Source organism: Notothenia rossii, assembly GCF_949606895.1.
Source record: "Notothenia rossii genome assembly, chromosome: 10".
Taxonomy (NCBI): Eukaryota; Metazoa; Chordata; class Actinopteri; order Perciformes; family Nototheniidae; genus Notothenia; species Notothenia rossii.
In genome coordinates this window covers 58,090,453-58,115,155 of record NC_136908.1, presented here as the reverse complement: position 1 = coordinate 58,115,155, position 24,703 = coordinate 58,090,453, and the positions used below count along the sequence as shown (strand labels likewise).

Here is a 24,703-nt window from a genome sequence, read left to right as displayed (position 1 = left end):
AACCCGGAGCTAACGGGAGAATAAACTCCCGTGGAAGAGCAGCCAGCACTGCAGCGGTCGGTAAATGCCGCTGAAACACATGAATAAACAATGAACCACGGCACTCTGGAGAAAAGTTTAAGCTTGGAGAAGTCGTTATTTTATTTCATCTGACTTCGTGTGATTAAAAGCAACACGATCATCGACCCGACGCAGTCCCCCGTTGTTGTTGTTGTTGATGTTGTGAGCGCCGTTGGGGAGCAAATCAGCGATGTAAACGGTGACGGCTCTGGGCGGTGTGAACAGAGCGGGAACAGAAAAGGGAAACCGGAGCTGAACCAGAAAAGCTCTAGCTCGGAGCTAGAATGGGAAAAGCGCTGGTGTGAAAGCCGCAAATGAGATTTTACACCTGTATAAATAAAGGCTAAATACATTTTTTAAATTAAAATAACGTGGGACATGATGTTAAAATTAAAGTTGAAATGTTCTTACTAGTTGCTGTCAAGACAGAATCATCAATTCAACAGCAGAAGTGATTCGGTGACAGAAAAGGCAGATAAAATGGAGGGAAATGGCAACAGCTACTGTGCAGAACTGTCTTTCAATTCCATCTAATAATAGCGCTGAAGCTAACAGTTGTTGTGTTTTACATTATCGACCAATCCAATGAAGATTTCTTGATGTAAATGAATTGGTGTATAAAATGGCTGTTGTGATTTTCCCACAGTCAAGGGAGATGCATTCAAATGCCTTGCTTGCTTTGGAACAACAGTCCAAAAGCAAAACAGTCCAAAGATATTGCTGAATATAGAAAAGCAGAAACTGAGAAGCTGGAACTAGGAAATGTTTAGCAGCTTTGCTTAGTGTTACTTGAAGTCGTGTAATTACTGGAGCTCGATTTGTTATAATTCGTAGGGTTATTTTGAGATTTTACAGTAAACTTCCGACAGTCCAATCAATCAATCAATTAGTCCACGGCTTGGCTTACACTACTGACTGATGTTATACCTTAGGAAATTAAAAGCACAAAATCTGCTGCATATCGTTTTTTTTGTTGTTGCAAGTATCTGTATCTGAGTTTGATACAGAACATGTACATTACTACATTTATGTCCAGAGGCAAGATATAGAAGACTCTATATATTCTCATTTTGCCCCTGGGCATTACCAGAGTAGATTGAGTGGAAGAGTTTCTCAAACAACTGGAAGACAAAATGGAGACTTGTTTAAAGGTCCCATGTCATGGCCATTCCTACTGATCATAATTCCATTGTTGAGGTCTACTAAAATACATTTATACTGTGCAATTTTCCAAACTCACATTGGTTTCTCAGACAGCATCTCTGTATCGTATGTGCATTCACTCTCTGTCCTAAACGACTTGTTGGAGCTCCTGGCTGGGAGTTTGTGTGTGTGCCCAGGCTGCGTTCCACGGTATCTCGCTGTCTCGCTGACCCCACACCAGTGAGCCAGCTCACAGTGTCCCGCTCCTCGCAGCAGCGAGCCTCGCAACGTCCCGCCGAGTGTGTGTGTGTGAGGAAGTCAGCGGATTGGTCCAAACGTAACGGCTCCGTGGACGTAACGGCTCCGCAGATTGGACATTTGGACCAATCTGCTGAGACGTTACGTTATGTCACTATACCCGAAATACGTCACTGTACCCAAGAAGTAAACAATGGAAAAAGATAAATGTCCAACGAGGCGTTCTGGGGCAGCATATAGACAGGTCTTCTCTGTATTAGAGTTTTACTCCCTACAGGGTGTACTTTGAGGGTTTTTGACCCTGCAGACCGTTTACATGCAGAAAAAGCTATAACACACAAGGGGACGGGTAATAACCAGAAAAGCATGACATGCGCCCTTTAAACAAATTGTGTTCAAAACCAACAGAATACATTTTTGGGAATGATTTATTTTGTAAAAACTGATCTCTTTCAAAAGAAGATAATATACAAAACTAAGAAAAGGAGCAAAGTTGAGAAATAAAAGTGTAAGGTACAGGAGGGAAAAAAGAATATACAACAGTAAAGTATAAGAGAACAACTACTTGGGCTACATGTAGACATTCCTCTCTTTTTAAAGTCTTCACATTATCTATAGTGTTTTCTTGACACGTGACTTAATCATAAACATTCAAATGAGGTTCTGCACATTATCTGCTGCAGACGTGCCTATCCGATACCTAAACACAATATCAGTGCGCCATTAATATGAGCTGTACATGGCAGCACATTTTCTTTGTTGGCGTTAGGAAGGGACATTTCTTAAAGCAAGCGATGCTAATGAAGTCCAGCATTAAGTACGATCACTTAAACAACATCAAAGCGGATCTGCAAGACAAGAAAATGACTCCACTGGTGATTCACCACAAACTCATCTCCAGATACACAGAATTAAGCAACAGAAAAAAAAAGGAGAAGAAAACTGCCTTTACCCTGCATTAGTTTACCATTTCAACGTGACAGTCCATGATTCCTTTTTTGCATTGAGTCACTTGGGCTTGATACCCGAAAGCCGCTTATATGGCAACCAGGGTCACCATTTTTTAATTCCATATCACACCCCTCGAGTGCAGTTCAACAAGTCATACTTACACAGTGTGTATTTAAAATAGCATCAGAGGAGATATGTGTACCATGTGCAGCTGACAAAGCCTAAAATCGTAAATGGCTGACGTTACATTGTTTATATTTACGTTGCAACGAGCGGGCAGAAGCGTTCATTTTCATTAAAGATGTGACTGTATTTCCAGTAAATCCAAGGCTTAATACTGCTCAGTCAGGAGAGAGATGAGATTCTTTTGTAAAACATGTTTTCATTGACCTTCCAGCATTATTTCGCAAACAAATTGTCGGTATTTTGTATGTGATTAAAGGCAACTTCAATTAAAGGGGCCCCGTTATGCTCATTTTCAGGTTGATATTTGTATTGTGTTCCTCTACTGTGACATGTTCACATTCTTTAATTAAAAAGCTCTTTATTGTTCTCATACTGCCTGTGCTGCAGCACCTCTTTTCACCCTCTGTCTGAAACCAGAGCCCAGTCTGCTCTGATTGGTTAGCTGGCCTGCTCTATTTTCATTGGTCAACCACTTAGGGTGCGTCTCGCTTCGGTTATTTCTAATTTCCTCGCTCCTCGGGCTCGGTATCACCGGAAGTTGATTTGTCTGCGCCATCTTGAGTACCGTCCCAGTGGCATTATTTTTGCGGGGGGATCGAGGAGTGGTAACGGGGGAGCGATAATCGAGGAACTACCAGACCATCCTCCGGTGAAATCCTCAGACAATCGCCCCGCCCCCTTACTGTGTATCACTCACTGATTGGACGATGCAGCGCATGCACTGATCTGGCTGCTGTCAGACGATCAGCTGTGCAGACGTCGCTTCACGTGACGCTCCGGAGAAAACGACGTCCCATTGCTCTTAAAAACGTATTTCCCCGCTTCTCGTGGTTTCCTTGCGTCTCTCCATGCTTCCTTGGTGGGAGGGACTAGTCGCAGGGAAACGACGCAAGGAATCCATTTAACCAAAATGAGATGCAGCTTTAGAGATGTAGATAGCGGGAGTGTATTCGAGAGACACTTTGGGATTTTTTTTTTGCAGACCATTTACGTCACAAAAACTTCTATAAACACACTACAGGAAAGGGAAACCCCAAAGAGCATAATAGGGCCCCTTTAAAAAAGAATGCTTGAAATAGAAAAGCAAAACAATTTTCTAAAACTGGCACACTTCTTTTAAAACCAAAAAAGTTGCATTGTCCTGATTCCCCTCTGATATTTCACCAGTTTTGGTCGTTCTACAGTTCTACAGTTCTACAGTAGATAACTGTAAATGAAAGTCACTGTTTCTAAACTACTTTTCATAACAGGAATGTATGAGCTGACACATAAACCCTTTACAGTGTTGTACAGCACGAAGACCGCAACCTCAGTTTTGGAGCGGAATTAACAGCAACACATGTATTGTAAATGGAATCAGAGTAAATAAATCATTTTGTTTAGTATGCACACGTTGTTCATCAAAACGACTAAAAAGATAAGATGAAAGTAGACAGCATTCCTGAATAAAATCGTTACTGCACTCTATGATAATACTTTTTACGTAAAGGATAGAATACTTAACACACAGAAGATGTATTGTTCATATATCTGGAGTTACTTCTAGCTCTTGCTGAGCTGGTTTTGATGAAGAAGCCCAGTGTCAAAATACATCTTTCAAAGCATGCTTTACTCAGCCACACCACACCACACACACTCACATAAAATGGGACGTTCACAAACACATTTACCGCACACACACATATTCCCTGTCTGCTGCTGAATTCAAAGTGACAGCAGCAGCAGTTTCCTTCCATTCCTCTACCCAGGGTCCAGTTATCCCCCCTGCCGAGACACAGCTTCCCCCCCCGCCTCCCTATGTGGGGAAGCAGATGCCGCAGCACTCCATACAGAATTCCAGGCAATCTGAAGACTCGCAGCAGGCGTCCATGATGCCGCAGTCCATGTCGCAGGGGCAGTTGCAGTCGTCGCCCATGTCGTCGGCGCAGCAGCAGCAGCAGCAGGCCTCCGATGTGCAGGCGCCGCACGAGGCCTGCGTCACCACCATGTTGCAAAGAGCCTGGAACTCGCAGAACAGGCACGCCAAGATGCAGTGGACGCAGCAGTCTGGGTCGAAACCCGACGGGGTGAAGCAAAAGAAACACGTGAACAAAAAAAAAAAACACATTCCAAAAAAAGCAATATACCAAATAAAAATATGTAAATACTGAAATTAGTAGCCATTAAATGAAACAAGCGATGTGATTGGATGAGGATTCGCATGCTTGGCAGGTGGTAACTTGCCAGGAGGGTGGTGAAAATAAGAAATATTCAAATAAATGAATTCCTCTCCTGCCGTTTTGATTAACGGACTGCTAAATAATTGTGGCATTATCATGCAAACTGCCAGGTTGATCACACACAGATGATTAGAAAAAGTCCAACAGTGTCTCCCGGTAAATAGGTGGATTAATGCCGCCAATGCTCACACCTCTGATTAACATTTAACCTCGTCGCAGACTGCCGTCAAATAGCTGGTGGCAACTTTCAGCTTCTTGCAGCACGGCAATAAAGAGTTCCCCTTTAAATTACCAATATACCCATTAACCATCACAAATCTGTTTCTCAATGGCGGAATTAGTTTCATTAAAATGCGTCCGTGCTGAATTGGTAATGAAAAAGAACAAATTACATATTTTACTTCCACACACACACACACAATATGTTAGTGATGCCATGCAGGGAGTGCAGGATGCAGAGGACAAGAGTTTTCTTACAGAACTCTTTAACTACAGGGAGAAAATGTCATTGGATGAAACGCAATTTAATTATTCTTCAAGACTTTTGATGATTATTGTGTTTTTATGGCCTTATGTGTTTTCTTTTAATGCCATTAACCTGCCAGGGACTGCAAAATGTGTCTCTATAGCTAAATCTGGCATATTTACATGTTGGACTCAAGTGCATAATGTTAATGTGCCTTCTTAAATAAATAACAAAATCATATCAAATCAAAGAGGTTATTTTTGTTGTGCTTAACACAAAAAAAAATGTTTTTAAGTGAAATGTATGATACAATAAAACCCAAAGAAAACTGATTAACAAAGTACATAGTGTAATATACATGTTATATATTGTATTACAATGTGCATATTTTTACTTGTGTTTACTTAAAACAGTTTTATTTTATTTAATATTTTAATGCACATTTGTAGTTCAACTTCTTATGTTTATATTTAAAACGTTTTTTTATTTTATTTAATCTATATTTTGTGTTTTTTTCATTCTCAAATTTAGCAACAGTCACGAAAAGCAAATTCCACCACAATGAATCAAGTATTCTGATTCTGTCTACAAACTAACTATCACAATTGACCGTATGATATCGTTAATAGCTTAACACCAGAACTTGTGTAGTTGCAATAAGGCACTAAATTATACTCAATATCACTCGCTAAGTGTGCATGGCATAAACTCCTTGCAGCCGTCTCCTTTTTGAACCGAGGCCAGAGCAGCGCCACTGCTTCGGAGTGTTAAAGAGACATGATGTGGATGGATGCAGAAAAATAGCATTACAAACAGGGCACATTTGCATAACTTTCATCAGCCCATCTTGAGCTGTCAGAAGGAGCTGTTACTGATTGGGTTAGAGGGAGAGCGAAAGGCGGAGAGTGTGGAGGGCGGCATGGGAAGGCAAGCTGAGGACCGCTGGATGCTCATGTTTGATTAATCAAAGTGGAGGGAATTTTTTTTTTTCTTCATCCTATTTTTTGTGGTGCTCAGGGCTGACCAGAAGCTGACTGTGATACAAACAAGATAGAGAAGGGGAACATGAAACGAGCAAGTGTGTGAATATGTATGTGAGTGAGGGTACCTGAAGTTTGAATGCATCTTATTATCCTTATCTGAGGCCATAATATCTCAGGCCGTAACACTGGCAGTGGTGGGGGGGAGAAATTCGGAACATCTGTAGTGGACGTGCAGTAAATTGGATTTTTTTTCATGCTGGTGTTACGAAACTCATACTGGCATTGGGTAAAGTGTACTGCCATGCGAGCGCTACAAAATGAACACAATAAACAGCGCCCAGTCAAAGCCCCATGCACAAAACCTCAAAGTTCAGCCAAACAAACTTTGAAGGACCCAGAGGGCATAGCCATGCGCTCAGAATGTAACAGTAGAGTGTGAATAGGGTATAAACACATAGGCATTAAGCAGCGGCCGGCCATCTCAGCTATTCACTTGGATGTATAATTCAACACCAGCGATTAGTCTGGATCTTAGAGAAGCCAGTAAAAAGGAGAGAGAAAGACGGGGGTGGGGGGGGTCGTACACTGTACACAAGAGAGCAGGACGAGAGGCACATCTCCAGGAAAACAGAGAGAGACAGACAGAGACACAGAGTGAAACCAACCAACAGACAGACAGAGCAGCGCACACTGACACGTCTCCTGTTTAATGTCAGTGAGCGGCGATGAAGCCCAGAGTTTGCAGGGGCCGAAAACAGCGTCCGGCGCCTCTGAGGAAATACTTTGAGACATCTGGAAAGCTAACATCAAAAAAGAGGGAGCGGCATGACACAAAACAAGCTGGATGGGCCTCAGAGCGGCAAGCTGTGCAAAACATTCAAACTCACAAAGAGAGGCAGACAGAAGGGGGAAAGAGGTTGATCAGACCAGGCCTTGGTGGCCATGGAAATGCACAGATGGGTAAAGAGGGCAGAGGACGTGGGCTGGGTGGAGAAGGTCCACCACATGCACTTTGAAGCAGGCTTGTTTATAATGCATGACTGAGGGAAAAAGTCAAAGCTAGAGGACTTGCACAATACACATCAAGGTTTGTAGCTAAGCTGCACTACGCTCCAGGCATTGACTTAAATCTCTAAATGAGGCTCAAGCAGCTTGGAGACCTCAGCTGATTACACACAATTAACAGAAAAACACAAACTGGTTGACAAAAGGTAAAGACAACACCCCCTGCTGAACAAAAGCAGCATGGTGAATGCCTCCTCAGAAGCTGTGGTGTTATCACAGATCGGCTACGATGCCAACGGCACGTGCCAAGAATCACAGAATCCCCAGAGCTAGATCCAGCTAGTTTACGCCTTTTATTTCCTGTGTTCAGGGGGCTGTTTAGGAGGCTAATTTCACAGGCAAACAGATTATGTTAATCCGTGTAAACATTCAAACACCACAGCTTGGCTGTTTTCCGGGGGGAAATAAATAGTTGAGAGCGAACATATTGATTTTGAGAGCTCTCGCGTCTGCAAATAAGCAACACTAAAGCCATAATGAGACAGACTTGTTAAGCTGCTGTTGTTGTGTGTTGTATGTTTTTGCACCCTCTCTGCTGTTCTTTACCAATTAAGATGTGGAAAACATGACGTGTCTGGAATATCTCTGGTGGACGCATCCCACGTTCACTTGCGAGGCATTGTGTAAGTGTGTTTGCTTTCTTGTTTGTTCTCGTTCTGATGCATATTTCACTCATCAAGTAAACATCTGACAGCCCACTCGTATCCCTCAAACCTGACCATTAGTCATCTTTGAACACATTATTCTCCCATCTTCACTTTGGAGTCCACATGAAAAACAGCAAAGGCCACGAGTAGGTAGTGAATTGTCCACAGAACACAGAAGGTTGTCCACACACGCACAGCCACCTAGCCAAATAGTTGGAGGAGGGATGCGACGATAATGAGGGCCGCGGTGGTGCTGACGGGATGCAGGGAGAGCCAGAGAGGGCCCAGAGAGGTGTGAGGGGCCCGAAGAAGGCTGGTCATGACTTTTAATAGGCACCCTGTGCTCGCAGGCCTCGTTAGACGGTCACACCTATCTCCCCGATGGAAAAGGACCAGCCGCCCGCCTTCATTACCGGACTCACCTCGGCCTAGCACCTGACAAAGTGACGGCTTCCCGGCATCGCAAACGCACTCTCTGACTTGTTGTTCAGGAAAATAAAAGCCACAGCAGCGGGAGACGATGTCATTTGCTTGACGGGAGTTATAGATTTCAGGGGTCATGCACTCCCATTAATAAAAGGTGAAAGAAGGGACGGGTTTATATCAATATGGGTATTATTACAGCAGAGAGGAACAAAGAGAATGAATTGTTAAGGTGATGGTTGAACGTATATCCTAAATATTATGTGTTAGAGCAGCATTTCTGTCCCCTAATGTTTTGATCAACTACTCACATGATTTGCTTAAATATAGCAATGTATGCTTTTGTGTGACATGGAATAATGACTGATGTGTTCTTTTTATTTTAGAAAAAAAAAAAAGTTTTACGGGAGTTGAATTAGGAATGTTTCAACGCATACGACAAACTACACGTCTTTTTATAAACAATGCAAATAATACAATTAGAACTGGCCTCAATTCTTGAGACATCCCTACGGCCCCATGGAATGAATGAATGACCAACAGAAGATGGGACGCAACAGAGAGAAGCATGCGTGCAAACAAGCGTTAGAGAAGTTAGTAGTACTGTGTCTGCGCTCTCTCTTACTCACTGTCATGATTTTCCCTGTGTGTTGCTACTCACCGTCGGGTAAAGGAGGTTTCTGTGAGCTGCTGGAGCTGCCTTTACTGCGCCGGCTGCCATCGCTGTTCACCGACAAGCTGGACCTCAGTTTCCTCTGCATCCTCTGCGACACCGGCGTCAACGGCTGCTTCCTGGGCTGCTCCGTGGTCGGCTTCTCTCTTGTGCCGGGGCCAGCACCACCCGTGGCCCCCGTGGGGATGTTGGCACTGCAGGAGCATGTGCGTGCGGCCCCCGGGTGGACGCCGTTGCTGAACGTGGGCGTGCCAGTGCTGTTGTGGCGAAAGCCATTTTGATCCTTGTGAGCGTCTCCATCGGCAGGCTCTGGTTGAGACTGGGGTTGAGCTGAAAACATAAAAGAAATAAGATTTGTATTAGTTTAGTAAAAGACTTATGGAGCTTTTCCACTACAGGACCTAGCACGGCTTAGTACGGTATGGTTAGGCCAGGCTCACTTTATGCTGTGTTTCCATTACAGTTTAGTAAAAGGGGTCGTAACTATAGAGCCACAAAACCAAAACATCAGCCGTTAGCCGTTAGCACTCAGAGCTCCTCATATCTGTTCAGAAACTAGGCAAAAGTTAAACAAGTACAAACCACAGACTGTCTGTGTCATGGCGAATACAGTCGCTGGTTTATTTATGTCTGTATAGGCCGTTGTTGCGAGTGTGGACGGATCCGATCTCCATTCAGAAGACACGCATTTCAAAAGGTGTTTCGCCTGCCGTCTTGTCTGCAGACCGGTATCAGTGTGTTGTTACTTCGGCATCATTTTGAAACGTGTATTACAATGAAATCACGGTAAAATATTCCCTTGCTAGCGATTCTCTCTGACCACTCAGCAGTCCAGAGTGTTTACGTCACCAGTTTAGCATATTCAGCCCGGTTGTTGGCCCGGTAAGAACCTCGATTTTGGAGGGCCAGAAAAAAGGTGAAGAAGTAGCCCTGAGCCGGAACTACCCCTTGTGGAAAAGCAAAGAAAAGCGAGCCGGGCTTAAACCGTGCTGCAGTGGAAAAGCGCCATTAGATGTGTAGTTGCATCACATGTACTTGTATTCAGGGTTGTGGGAAACGGTATTCCGATCTCTCCGTCTGTACGTACACAAACTGAAAGATTGACAATAGAGTTGACATCTACTCACATCAGGTTTAAGGAAAGTTAAGTGATTGCATTTCACCTTACTTGCATTTATTTCGCTGCAAGCTCAAGGTCTTAATGTAGGACAGTCTAAACATTAATATAGAAAGCATACACAGGAAGGCTGCACAATTATTTGAAACTTGTGTATTGTATTTGTGCAATATTCAAATCGCACGGAGCTAAATAAAAGGTTAAATATTTGTTAAAAGACCATTTTGATTAATATATTGTGTTGCAGCAGAGATATCAAAACCTACAAATCCTATTTTCCAGACTTAATAAAACATATGTTCTGGAGCAGATCATCTTAAAAATCACATCATGATCAATTTCATATATTTTTGGTGCAATTTTAAATTGTGCAGACCTTGAAAAATGACACATCTGCCCGTTTTCCTTTTTGATATTTAAGATGGGAACATAAAAAGGACAATACTTCAATACGAGCATATAAAAGGAACCACTGCTTTACTTCCATAACTTACTTTGTAATGTCTATGTATTGCAAGATGATTCCTTTTACCCTCATGTCGATGGCGTGATAACCCTGTAACTTTATTTTAACTGAAGAGAACTTTGTCGGCACCTTTCACTTCATACATTTCACTCCCATATAAAGTCACTGTAGCTTGTGATGTTCAAAAGGGAACACGGTGACGGAGACAGCTAAATCACTCTGGGCAAATCTTGCCACCATTCCCTAACACGATCATATCGATCACATGGCAAACACTCGAAACCCGGACCGACAGAAGGGAGCGCAGAGATATAGGAATGCGTGTATGTGACAGGTTCACAAAAGCCACCGCTGTAGGCAGACACGCGTTTTTGTGGGAGCAGGGCGAGTTGAGTCAGTGTGCGAGAAACCAGAGTAAAAAGAGAAAAGAAAAACCTGTGATACTGTGCATATACAAAAAGAGCTGCTGTCTGCAACGGTAATGATCTCCTTTCCTCTGAACGCTCAGAGATGGCCTTTTCTAAGTGTGTGTGAGTGTGACAGCCACAGAAAGTCAGGAGACAGCGACCTGTCTGATAAGAAAGAAGGCGAAGGATGTGAGTGAGTAAAGGAGGTGGCAAGGAACACCTGCACATTCAGCTCTACTGGGACCTACTCCCGCGTTACCTTCCTCCACATCAGAGCCGCTGAGCATGTGCACGCGCCACCAGTGCACGCTTAACTCCAGATTTTGTGAATTATTCATCTCTTTTTAAGTCTGTCTGTGTGAACCGTGCTTCTATTCAGTTTCCTGTACCTTTTGTATATACATTAAATACAAGCCGTCTATTCTAACAGCTGTCCAAAGAACAACAAATGCGGACGAAAACAGAAACTTAATACGACGCCGGTCATTTTTTTCCATTTCTATTTTCCTTCTGTCGGCTCACCAACAAGTGCAATTACGGTTAACAAGAGAGAGTGTGGGAACCGGGGCCTGGCGCTTTTTAACAACACATCACCCTGGGAGAGGCCGGACGTGAATGTAGATGTAAAACAAAAGCAATTAAATACACACACTGGGTTTCTGCCTTCTCCTCATTCGGGCTTCTGCCTCCGTAAACAAATATAGACTTTAGGGATCAGGATTCCATGCAATTTGAAATTAGACAACTGGGTAGCACACGATGGAATTCATTATGCAGTGATTTAAGACCAGGTTGATGGATTTTCCCCTCCAAAAGAGAAAAGCCTCGCAGCCTAGCCATGATAATGTGGAGAGAGACTGAAAGCTTGCTAACAAGGAGACACGGAGAACGCTACATCTGTTGTTGTTCCTCACTTTTAGCGCTGGCAGCTGCAACTTGACATGTTTTTCTTCCCACAGCCTTTTGTTTTAATGCTTGGCAAACAATTATCATAAGGGGAGGCTAGCTACACATACAGAAGGAGGGTGATCTACATATCAACAATATGGGTCCTACTTGGGTTAGCCAAGGAAAGATTTTTGGCGTTTCAAAGAGAAGTTTTCTTTCAAATTGATTATTTCACCAATTAGGTGTGCCACATATAGTTATGTCTTACTGATCGGTCACTTCAGGATCCTAGACCAAGTTAGCTTTTCAGCAAACTGTAAGAGATTTTTTTCTGCTACTAGGTTAGATTACAATCTGCAAATGTACGTTTTAACATTTGCAGAAGCCAGAAATAAAAATCAGCAAGCTAACTGTTCTAATCCCGCTGTTTGCAATTATTTAATTCCTTAGATGTGGCCATGTATTTTAATGCATAGAAAGCACTCAGAAAAACCCCCCTCTATATCTAATGATTAACTAATCTGCAAAGACCCCACACAGACTTAGCTAAACTCACAGCTAACCCTGCACCGTAATGATAATTCACCTGTTTCTTGAGTATTTTTAAGTCAATACTACGGAGCAAAACTCCCATATAGAAGTCGGTTCCTTAAGTCAATCACCCATATCGTCTTGCATAAATACACACTGCTCGGTCACATTGAGGTTAAACGAACTAGCATACATAAACACATGTTCAAGCCCAAAAAGGCCGAAGTAGACTGGGAGGCATAATTACCTTTCCATTTGAGGATGTCGAGCTTTCAATTTGCCAAAGTATAAATAGTTATTAAGAAACCACCACATATGTAAGCGGCGGCTCAGGTTTCTGAAGTCCTAAAAAAGTGGTTGGAGTTGGGCTGAAGTGCGCCCCGGTGGAAGGTTCCTGGAGGCTTTACACCGTCTCTTTATTTTTATCCTGAGGAACACGGTGACTGAGATGAATGGACACGATGGAGTAATATTCATAAGCATTGATCATGATAATGATGATACTGTCAAAAGATGGCAATGACAGACTTGTACAGTCACCGTGAGACAAATGAAGACATAATGAGAGAAAGCAGAAATACAGTCGGCCCTGTTGGAAGTATGCCACGCGGGGTTGGTTGGTGCATCAAAGAAATTAATAAAATGATAATGCGTATGGATTTTTACTAGGTTAGACTTTTTAGATTCACGATAATATATGTCCTTAATGGCATTTTTTGAAATACAGTTCAACTCCCCATCCGAGGATTCTGATAACAAATGCAAGTACGAGCTTCTGCTGCTGCATTGTTCATACTTTATAAAAACAGCAGGAAACAAAAACGGCATCAAAATTTGATACGAAAAACTCCCAGCAAGTTTCTTTTAAAATCCTCCGAGCTGTACAGTTGCAAGGTTCTGAAGGAAGGGTGTGTGTCCTGAGATAACTGAAAACACACAACCTGACAGCTTGCATTAAAACACCATGTTTGGGAGAAAGAAATGGACACACAGATGCGCACACACTTCAAATTGGACTTGTAACCGCCCTATTTCGAGCACATCAACAACTGTTGAGAGTGTACATTTGTAGTTGAATAAAACATGGAATCCCCCTACACACGCTGTCACACACATCACAGGGGAAACTAGGGGGTGAGTGCTTCTTGACTGTCTAAGCAGCATCCCAATTTGGTCCCAGCTACTACTAGCTGACAGCCTCAAATATCTGGGGAGCATTTTTAAAAGGCCAGTGTTTGATGGATTCATGAAGAACACACAAATATAATTGCCATTTGTCACCGAGTCTTCAGTGACTGCGCCACACAGGGACCGAGCACCGGAGTGCCTGGAGAGCGCCGGAGCCGTGCGCTCTGTATGTAAAACTGAGTATATAAACACCTCCGCTTTTGTCACAAAAAATAGGTCCTACAGGGGGGAGCTGGAAATTGTACCCAAAAGACAGTAGAAAAGAGGAGCAGTACATACATATATGTACAGTATGTCAAAAGCCTACTAGATCTCACACACACAGACTTACCAGGAAGGAATATGCATACATGCATGTCAACTGAAACAGAGCTGTATAAACAAGAATTCTAAAATAGTGGAGAACATGTGAAAATATAACACAGAGGTCAAACGGGGCAGTATGGAGATTCTCATTTGCGAGTCACAGGTAAGGCAGGCAGCGGATTGAACAACCACACAAGCTCTGTTTCTAAAGCTCACCTCTTTTTAATAGTAATGCCCCTGAGACTGAGAGGAAGAGGGAGAAGAGAGGAGAGGTGTTTGCATAGGCTTATTAGAATGCCCATCATAGACAGAGCATACAGTTATTCAAATGTCACATCATGTCAGCCAAATAAACACCACAATCCAGATCTTGTGTTTATCTCCTAATAGCCGTTATTACACAGCTCTACGGCTTTGGGAGTTAACACTGAATAGAATATGAACGCCTATGCGGAGGCACCTATATATTTAGTGACGAGTCCCAAACAACAGTGACAGTTAGCTCTGAAATGCTAATTCTACTAACACGGCGAGTGTTTTGTTTATCTTTTTGTGCCTTGTATTAGAAAAACATGTATATTTTCTGCTCGGCTGGCCATGTACCTGCATGATTGAAATGCTAATTTGTAAATGTGCAATGACCTAGCGAGACTCCTCTTACCAGCAGCACCACCACCACCACTCCTACCCCCCCGCCAAAACAGCCTGAGGTATCATCTCTCCTCCTAACAAACAGCAGCGTGCGGAACAGCCCCTGCCTTTCAATCCAAAGGGATATATTTTCTCATTAGAAATTATACATCTTCCCTGTCCATATTTATAGACGCAAAACCAGGGGAATTATAGTGCAGAGAGAGTGAGGGGGACAGGGGGAAAATAGTACAATGAATGTTATTACAAAGGGCTCTGATTGAAATGTTCCTAGGGCATATCAAAGCCTCGTTTACCGTTTGACCTTCCCAACTACGGGACAAGGACTTTCTTTATTGTCTAGAAAAAAGGACGCATCGTAAGGGACAGCATCATCATTCAAGTGTCCCAGCACAACAAAACCCACAAACTGCGATGAGCATCCATATAATGCAGATATCAGAGGTGTGAAATTAGAGTAAATTGGCCATGTCAACTGGCGAACGAGAACGAGCGTTTGATTCGAAAATACGACTCCTTCGGTGAAAGAATGGGGAAACAACGATGGTCTCGTCTCGATCTGTTTACACAGAATGGACGGCGGGCTAACAGAAATGTCACTTGTTTCAACAGATATTTAAAAACTCCGGACATCACACAGCAACCCTGGCCCTGTCAGTTGAAACACACATTGTTTTGTATTTACCCAAGATGAAATGACGAGGATTGGCGGTCGGCACGGACGATGATGATGATGACCGCTGACGATAGCTAAATTACCTGCTATGATATTGGATCCTCATCAGCAAAAGTGACAGGCTGTATGTGTGTGTGTGTGTGTGTGTGTGTGTGTGTGTGTGTGTGTGTGTGTGTGTGTGTGTGTGTAACCTGCCACAGAACTCTATTAGCTGTCTTCACCTGTCACGGCTGATCACATAGTGTTGCATCTCATTTAAGCAGGAAACATCACATTTTTGTCCGGTTTCCCCCCCCCCCCCATCTCATTCCAGAGCAATCAGTCAATATTGCTCAGCTCGTTTACAGTGGTGACACACTTATTTTCCGCCCCTGTTTTAATTCTCTGTGACAGTCATTCAAATTTGGCTCCAACAACCTGCTGAAGGGGAAGTGACACGTGAAGACAGAGCTTAATAATATCTCCCCCCCCCCCCCCCCAACCCCCACCCCCCTTTTACCAGCACCAACACCGCCTCCACTCAACAAAGAGAGAAGCAGGGCGTCAGGGATTTACTAATTTCAAATTTTGCTGCTGATTGAGTGGAAAAAATAACCCCCTCGGACCTTGTTCTGCTTAATTACATTTTACAGTAGCAAAGGCAACTTGAAAGACAAGAGCTTGATTTGACGACATGAAACTCTCAGCGTGCTCATGCGTAAGGTGTGTGTGTGTGTGTGTGTGTGTGTGTGCCGGGAAGGGGGTCATCAATTATCCTTTGATTTCAAAAACGGAACATTTTCCCAGATTAATATGTCCGACTGCTATCTAAATCATTGAGAAGGCCCAATGAGATGCCATTTTCTCTGACATGAATCATGTGGAGGGGAAGCCATTCACACAGGGGCCCGAACCCCACAGCCCCCGAGCTGCGACCACAGAAGTCTCCGGTCTCTCCGCTGTTGTGTGGAACTTGGCATGGTGCTAATTTGAGTGCTTCTAATGTAGCAGAACGCAAAAGGCATTACGGAGCGTTCAAAGCTTCCCCACCTGGCTGCTGTGAGAGACACTAAATGGTCCCTTATTCTCATTTCTGAATTTGTACGAGCCTGTTTCAGTATTAAGCTTTGTCAAACGCCTTTTATTCTCCCTCATCTGTTTCTCACCATCCGAGAGGAGAGAAAAGAGTGAGGTATAAAGTCAGCCGAGTGCGTGAGTGCAGTATCTTTAAAAAGCTGCACATCTTGCACGGATTTAGGTTTTACACGGCTAGCTACCACCATTTCTAGAAAGATCAATTATGACGTGACTCAGAGCAGGCCTGAGGGAGCTGCCAGGCTCCATACTCCCCAAAAAAAAAAACGTGCTCCACCCTCTCTTCGCCAACAACTCAAAACAAAAACGGAGCAACAGAGCAGGAGCGAACGGGAGGGGGTGAAGCCAGGGGAGGGAAAGTGGGGAATGGGTTTTCAGTTTCAGTTACATCGATGACTCAAATATTCCACCAGCTTCAAAATCTCCCCGCTGAAGTAGAAGTTCCACAGGAAACTCACTCGTTTGAAATTCAACGGCCGGCGCGCAGACTTACACATGCGCACACTTGTACTTGTACACAAATACACACACATGCAGACAGAGAGGCAGACACACACTCCGGATAAATACAGTGTGCATCTGCGACAGATCCACAAACGCAGCATTGTGGAGTCGAAGGTCTGACGGTACCACTCCCTAAAAGCCCCAAAAACAACTGAGGTCTGTCCCCAGGTCAGAGAGGGGATAGACAGTCTATCAAAACACCCCCACACCTAGTTCCTTTATTTGCTCAGTATCAATCTCAGCATTAACCCTCTGCTAATGGGACAGCTGTGGGTCAGCACCTCGCATCTTCGGGGTGCCAATCAGGGCCTTAAGCTGAGAGATCAGCCTTCGGGACAGAGGTGCTCGTCTGCCTCTGAGTGGCTTCTTAAACACGGAGACGCCCGTATCGATTTTAGCTCTCGCCTGAGAGAGAGGAGAGGGGGGGTGTCGCAGTAGCCAGGGCCTGTGTCGGCAGCGGCTGTCTGTGAGTCTGGACGGGAGCCAACCCCCCCCCGGTCCCCGGTCACCCACCAGTGATCAAGGGGGGCCTGACTGAATGACCTAGCAGAGAGGCACTGAACCTGCAAACACGAAGGGGGCAAGGAGCTGGATGCTCGAGGGGGTCGGGGCTGCAGGGGCAACATCAGCACAGATCTCAGTAATAGAAAAGGGTTTTAACCTTAATGTTGAAGCCAAAACCCTGTTAGAGGCCAAGTAATCCCCCCTGCGCCACTCTCATTTGAACTGACTGACTTTCACCCTCTCGGTGAGTGGCTTGTGAAAGGCTGTGACACTTGTGTAGAAGTGAAGCATACAATTTAGTGCACGATTAAAGATTAAAGTAATCAACAATATGGAAAGCAGGGCTGCACAATTATTCGCAAGTGCAATATTCAAGTTGCAGACGGCACATTAGACTAAATATGTGTTAAAATATCATTTTGAATAAGTATTGTGGAGCTGCAGAGATATACAAATGTGTATTCTACAGATATACCAAAACATATTTGTGTTGATACAACTCAGTGTTAAAAAGTAAAATCATAGAATAGCTAAACAGGTTTATGTAACCAGCAAGAGACAGCACCTATGCAACATTACAACCTAAAATGTCTCATATCACAATATCAAGTATTTATGTGTTGCCGACCCCTTACAGAAAATAGCTAAAAGTAGTTTTATACTATGCTACTTTCACTAATGTAAAATGTCTGAATATTTATTCCACCACAGCAGATGGGTGCTGCACAAAATAAACTGTTAGACGCAAATGTCAATTGGTCTAAACGGGATTTTGAAAGATTTTTTAAAAAAAGATTCCAATTCCCTGCAAAAAACAATGAGTCTTCCTCCACAATTAAAATCCATATATGTTGCATGGTATCTGACAGAAGTACTTAAAAGACCGCAACCATGAATTGAGGTATGCATATCTAATCATTTGGCTCAAGTATTTTGAATATCTTAAAAAATAAAATTAACAGTGAATAGGCTCGGGCACTTGGGGTAAAATATGCTAATGAACACACTTGAAATGTCCCATATGAAATCTATCTGCACCAAGACAATGGAAAAATAATTACAACAGAGGTAGAATTACAATGGGCATTTTAATCAACCCCTACACTAGCATTTCACCCTATTTATACCGTTTTTGATTCCATGACCCACTGGTTAGTAATCACTTGAAAATGATGGGTCCGTTTATAATAGGCCTTAGACACATTATGTCTGCAGAGACAGGGCTCTGAGGATTACGATACAGATATGAATCTTGAATAACAACAATCACTATGCGCTTCCTATGGCGGAAAAGAAAAACTGCCAGGAGGTTAAAAAGTAACTTTGAAATATACACGAGGCAAAGTGTGAGTGAATGTTGATTCTATACTTCTATTTCAGTGATAATGAAAATGATGATGAAGGGGTACTTGCCCTTTGTTTTATCTTAGTCTTACTCTGCCAACTGTCGAATATCATAACACTTTATAGTTTTGTATATAAATCTTAATTGTTGCACTGTCAAGGAATCTTTTCCTGGCAAAGAGAGGTGCAAGTATGAGACACTCCCCCGTTAAACAATCCCTTTTACTGCATTTATTAGGGGTCACAAATTCACTTCTAAAAAGGTCAATTTTGCGTACAGGTAATAACCTTGAAAGTGTGCCACTAAAGAGTCCAATCAGGGATTCACACAAAGGCCAGACTAATGTCTTTCCTTTAAAAAGGGAAAAGAAAAAGAGTCGTGTTATTTGACCTTCCTTTCTCACTACAACCTTAGATAAAATAAAAAAAAACCTGTTCTTAGGAAGCTAGTAAGGTTATCAACTACAGAAGCGTTCAGAGAAGGGAAAGTATTTGACAATTTGTTGAATAATTTGACGATTAAACTCCTAGAAATGGTGCTGGGTGGTGGCAATTTATTCTGAGACAGGAGCCGCAGAGCCAAGGCCCTGTTTGCAGGAGATATCAGCTGCTTGAAAACCCAGAACGGTCTCTTGAGGAATGTCTGTCTCCCCCACAAGACTCTCCCTCCTCCCCCTAGGATGGCAGCGCCACAGAGGAACCGTTCACTGACAGGGGGCCTAACAGGAAGGGCAGGATTTTACTATTCGTCTAACAAGCCACAGTGGTTGGCACAGGGGGTAATCACCGCACTGCAACTTCGTGTGAATTTATGATACTCCCTTCGTTAACATTTCAGCTACTTAGGTCACACTTGATGATTAATGATGTTCAGTTCCACAGTGTTTAATGTACTCTCCTGAAAAGGCCTGCTGAAGTTTACGTTGCTTCTTTAAGGGGACCCGGTTAAAAAGACAGCTTGTCAAAACAATGTTATCATAGCTGAAATAGGATATGCGCTGTTTTTACAAGGTCACAACAAGCTTCCTCTTGTTGTGAAAAGTCGCTGTCCACAAACTCTACACAAGCTCTCAATCGGACAGCGGGGGATTGGGCGGAAAAAACAGCGAGGGGCCAGGATGTACGCAGGCATATGATTTCTTATTGATTTCCTGTTTCTGCTGTGAGGAGGGCTCTCAATTACTCCAGCCATCGAGCAATCCGATTGGTCACCTCAACCAACAAGACCACAGTGAGACTACGACACAGGTAGGTTAACTTGAGCCCCCCTTAATGTAAGAACTCCCAGCTTTGATTCAACCACAGTCAGACACAGGAACAAAGATTCCGGTATTTGACATGACTATTTATGTTCTTGTAACTCTCTCAAAAGAGAAGTGGCATATCTGCCTTCCTCTAACATTCCCTTACAGACAGACAGACAGACAGACAGACAGACAGACAGACAGACAGACAGACAGACAGACAGACAGTGTGTGTGTGTGTAAGAGAGTATGTGTGGATGTTTGGGGGTGACATCAATTACAACGCAAAACTGTTGTCACAGGGGCTTATCTGCTGAGATGAAAGCAAAGCATGCTTCCCTTCAGAAGTGCAATACTCCACACACCTGCCAAGCAAGAGAGACCTCTTGACAGAAAATCTCTTTTTTCCTTTTGCAACTGAATCTCTTTTTCTGTGCCGATTCAGTAAACAAGCCACTGGCAAGTCATTAATGCTTCCAAAAAAAAAAGTCAGGAAAAAAGCGCCCTGGAAAAGTTAACAAGCTAGAAACAAAAGAAGTGTTGTGTCAAACGCAAACACAATCCTTATTATAGCTCGGCACTTACATGGGTGGAAGCAATCAGCTGCTATTAGCTTCTGCTGACACAACTCACTCTTCTTAAGAACAATAAAATACACACAAAGCTTTTAGCCGGTTTCTTTTTATGACCTGCAATCCATAGCTCAGTATCAAGTCATTTCACTGAGCAAGAGTGCATCGAGAGTTCGAGGCTTAATTAGACCTGCTGTTAACTCGAGCAGTTCAACGCCAAATAATTGTTTTGTAAAAACCTCCTTGTGTCAGGACATTTGCATAAAACAATGTGATTATTTCAGAGTTACAAAACAGGTTGCCAAACTTTCCCAAGTTATAAAAGCAGGTTATGAGATGCAGGAAAAAGCCAACTGTTATTTTACAATGAAAAACCAGCAGACAAATGATCAATAAAAGTAGATTAATGGTAGGAACAAAATACCGCTGCCTGCCATGTTGTCTTAGTGTGACGCTGAAGCAGCAGCTGGAACAATTCTTCCTCAATAGGTAAATGTTTGGTACGGGGGGGAAAAACATTGTGGCTAAGACGCAATCAGTGCGTTAAAGTTGTCAATGCCAGAACCACAGACAGGATTTCCCTTCTTCCAAAACACTGGAACGTCTGGAAGCAGAAGCAAAAAATGGAGTGTCTTTATGGTAGAAAGACAGAGCGTGCTATCACTCATTTTGGTGCTGGATCTTTCTACTTGAGAAAAGCTAATAATGGCCATCTGACCCTGTGCGAATGTCATAACAACTTTCTCAACAGTTGGAAGATTAAATTAGAATCATCTAAATGTTTAATTGCTAAACACCCACCGCAGTTAATCTTAACTACCCGACTATGAAAAAGCTCAAATATGTTAATAATTTCCACTCGCTCCCTATTAAACGGCTCGTTGTTGGTTATCGTTCGAAATAGCACCAAGATATCACGCTGTTCTCCCTGCAGCTGTTCCAGGTTGTTAAAACTTACTTCTTACAGGCTCGCCGTAAGTAGACTTCTCCTCGGTCACGTGACTTTGTCCTACAGCGTCCGGTTTCCTCGGAGATGCTGTTGTTCCTGACGATCCACTGTCACGAGCATCTGAGGATCGCAAGCGTTAACAGTTAAACGCGGACAAAGAATATAAAAAAAGGAAAGCGTGTTGAACAGAAAGTTCAACAGAAAGATATTATGTTTCATTTAATGTTACTCTATTAGGAGCTCAACTGTTTGAAATGAAGGTGTTTTACAGGGTCAGCCTTAGTGGACAAAGTGTCACAGCTGGACGAGGCTGACGTACAGAGGTATTTTTTTTTTTGCCAGAAAAAGCTCAGGCCGGGCAAATGGTTGCTCAACATGGTGGGGCGGTTCAGGTAAAGGCCTTGCCAGAGCTCTGGATCTCATTTTCTCTCCTTCTTCTCCCGGGTGCGCTCTACCTGCCAAGCTTCTTTTTACTGCCATGAAAGCTGCATTCATCTAAATTGGAAAAAGTATGTGGGCAAAGACTCCAGGCCTGATAGCTGTGCAAAAAAAAACACAGTTTCACTCATCTCTCTAAGCCCTGTCTTTTAGCTTTTTGACTTGCTGACGCTTTGCACACTGCTACTTTGTTCAGGAAATAAACCTTCCACAATGACTTTATTCACTGCTTACGAGCCAGATGCTTTTCATTGGCTGAAGTTTTTCTCATAGCTTGCACGTTTTTCAGTAACATACCGCCTCGTGAGTCACTTTTGTGATTTTAAAAAGGAAAAAAATGGGGAAGAATGATTCAGCAAAACTTAGCAATCTTGTTTACTAAAGCTTGAAGCAGTTGTTACAATGCTGCAACACTCTCTGTTTGTAAGCAGTGATGGGTGGGGGAGTGGAATGGATGGGTGCAGGCTAGCAGCCCTAGATAGATATGGCACATCTCAACTCGGAGCTGATGTACAGTATGGTAGCAGAGTTGTGTTAGCAGCAGTGCTGTGTGATGCATCGCAGTATTTAGTGATCACAGTTAGAAATAAATTGCTCTATTCTCAGTACATCCACAGTCCCCTGAGAGGGGAAATCCAGTCTTAACTACAAGCGCCTTTGAAGGTCCAGCGAAAATCCATTCGCAATCCAGCAGCCCCAGTGATTGCTTACTTTGTCCTACTTTGCTATTTTTTGACAGTGCCATAATGATGCTTGGTATAAATAGGATGGTTAATGGTTCATTGCTTGTTTGAAGAAAAATGAAAAAAGGGGGTGTGGGGGTAAGCTTATTTTACATGTGATAATCTTAGGGGCAACTAGAAAGTTAATTAAAAACTATAATTGGCTGTGGTTGCTGTTAAGAGTCACCAGGGCGTTTCTTCAGACTTTATTGAGGAAAAAGCAAAAACATTATCAAGGCTTAACACTGGAGCACAGATACTGATGTGTACTTAAAATCACATGAATATCATTTAAAAAGACAGGGCTGATATTGTCCAAAGCTGTCCTACAAATGCTCCATACACACCGGTAAACTGGTTAATGCGGTCACTGAAAAATTGACATGGCCTTATAAGCAACATGAGTTCTTGACCATAGATGTCACTCGTATTTATAGCTATAGTGCATTGGCAGCAGGGAGAGAAACTACATTAACATTCACAAGAGAGAACTTCAAGTACACATGAGCACTGCATTATATAGCAGATATTCTGAATTGTTTGCAAGTCATAAACTACTTCAAACTGACATGTTTTGTGTTAGTGGACCAAAAACATTGGGTTACGTGGCTCATGAGAGTAGAAATATGCTAATATGTGTGAATTGGTGCATAGCTGGACGTATTTACACTTTAGGAAACACTTTTCTTACCACTTACTGAAATATTTGTTAAATTACATCTTGTTATATGAACTCTGGGAACTTTTTCGTTGCCCCCTAGGAGCCCTTAACCCCACCTTGGTCACCTCAATGTAACTTATTTCCCCTGACAGTGATGTGTGGCCTATCCTGTGTGTCCTTACCTTGTGAGGCTGACAGCAGGGAACTTGTCTCTTGCTGAAGGCCCTTCCCTGGGACTCCCGGCCCATCCGGAGTCAGGACAGTCTCCTTGGACATGAGACAGTCGTGTTTTTGGGACACACACAGCCGCAGAAGAAGTTCCTCCTTTCCCTCAGCCCTCAAACCAATGTCTCATCATCAGCTGAAGACACAAAGCAACACCGTGTCAACTTGAGACAGCCGTCTGCTTATTCACACAGCGAGAAAAGTGACGTCGAGCTGCAGTAAAAACTTAGTGGAAATTTCCCTTCTCTCGCTTCTTACATAAACTTGCTGAAAGACTGCATGTGCAGTTCCCACACTCCCCTTTTTCTTTATCAAAAAAAGCGTCAAGCTAAGTGCTGTTTATAGCTAAAGCGGACATAGTGTTTATAAAGAATGACTTACCTTTCAAACATGACAACTCCCTCGCTTCAAATGTAACTTATTCCCATCCTCCCTTCCTCCCTGCAACTCTTTCTCGGGAAGAAAAGACGAAAAAAGGGTGAAAGAGAAGCGACCAGAAACTTTTTTAACGGTAAGTTTAGCAGTCAGCGCGTGTCCCAGTCCCACTTTGTCCAGATGTTAACAATAATACTCCTCGCGCGACACTTTCGACGTGCAGCGGCGGTAGTTTTCTGATAGTTGCGTCTCAAACATTTTCATCATATCCGGATTCCTGCAGTGCAGCCTCTCTTCTCTCTCTTTGCTTCCCTTCGCGGCAGAGAAGTGAACAAAGCCCTCCCTCAACAAGTCTCCCAACAAATAAAGTAAGGAAAAAGTTTTAAAAAAACGCTAAATTAAAACATATCGTTAAAATATTACATTTAGTGAAGCCTACGTTGGGGCTGTACACGTTAATTGCAGGTGTTATTAAAAAGAGAATATTTATTTATTTTTCCTACGTTTTCAACATGTGGTATGGAAGACGATTAGAGCCATAGTGACTTTTTTTTCGAAATTTTAGAGTCGGAATTCTGGCTTTAATCTCAGAATAAACAAAAAATCTTGACCTGATCTCATTAAAAAAAATCACATGTGGCCCTTGTCCTCTTCTGTACTTTTGAAACCAGCATTTAGTTGTTTCAAGATAATATATGAACATCATACATTATGTTGACGTCGGCCTACCGGTAAAAACAAAGGAAGAGAACGAAAAATAAAATAAAAGTGATATTTCAAATAAAAT

The 24,703-nt window shown here is 42.9% G+C and overlaps 1 protein-coding gene across 1 annotated transcript; it reads right to left on the bottom strand.

Annotated features, from left to right (window-relative positions):
• Positions 1–1,871: 1,871 nt before the first annotated feature.
• mdfic (MyoD family inhibitor domain containing) lies at positions 1,872–24,235 on the bottom strand. Its single transcript, XM_079655730.1, has 5 exons — positions 23,923–24,235; positions 23,499–23,677; positions 21,505–21,615; positions 9,063–9,404; positions 1,872–4,644 (listed from the first exon to the last, which is right to left on the bottom strand). Exons 2-5 carry the CDS (start codon positions 23,590–23,592, stop codon positions 4,394–4,396), a joined length of 798 nt encoding a protein of 265 aa, XP_079511856.1. The 5' UTR covers positions 23,593–23,677; positions 23,923–24,235; the 3' UTR covers positions 1,872–4,393.
• Between the last annotated feature and the right edge of the window lie 468 nt (positions 24,236–24,703).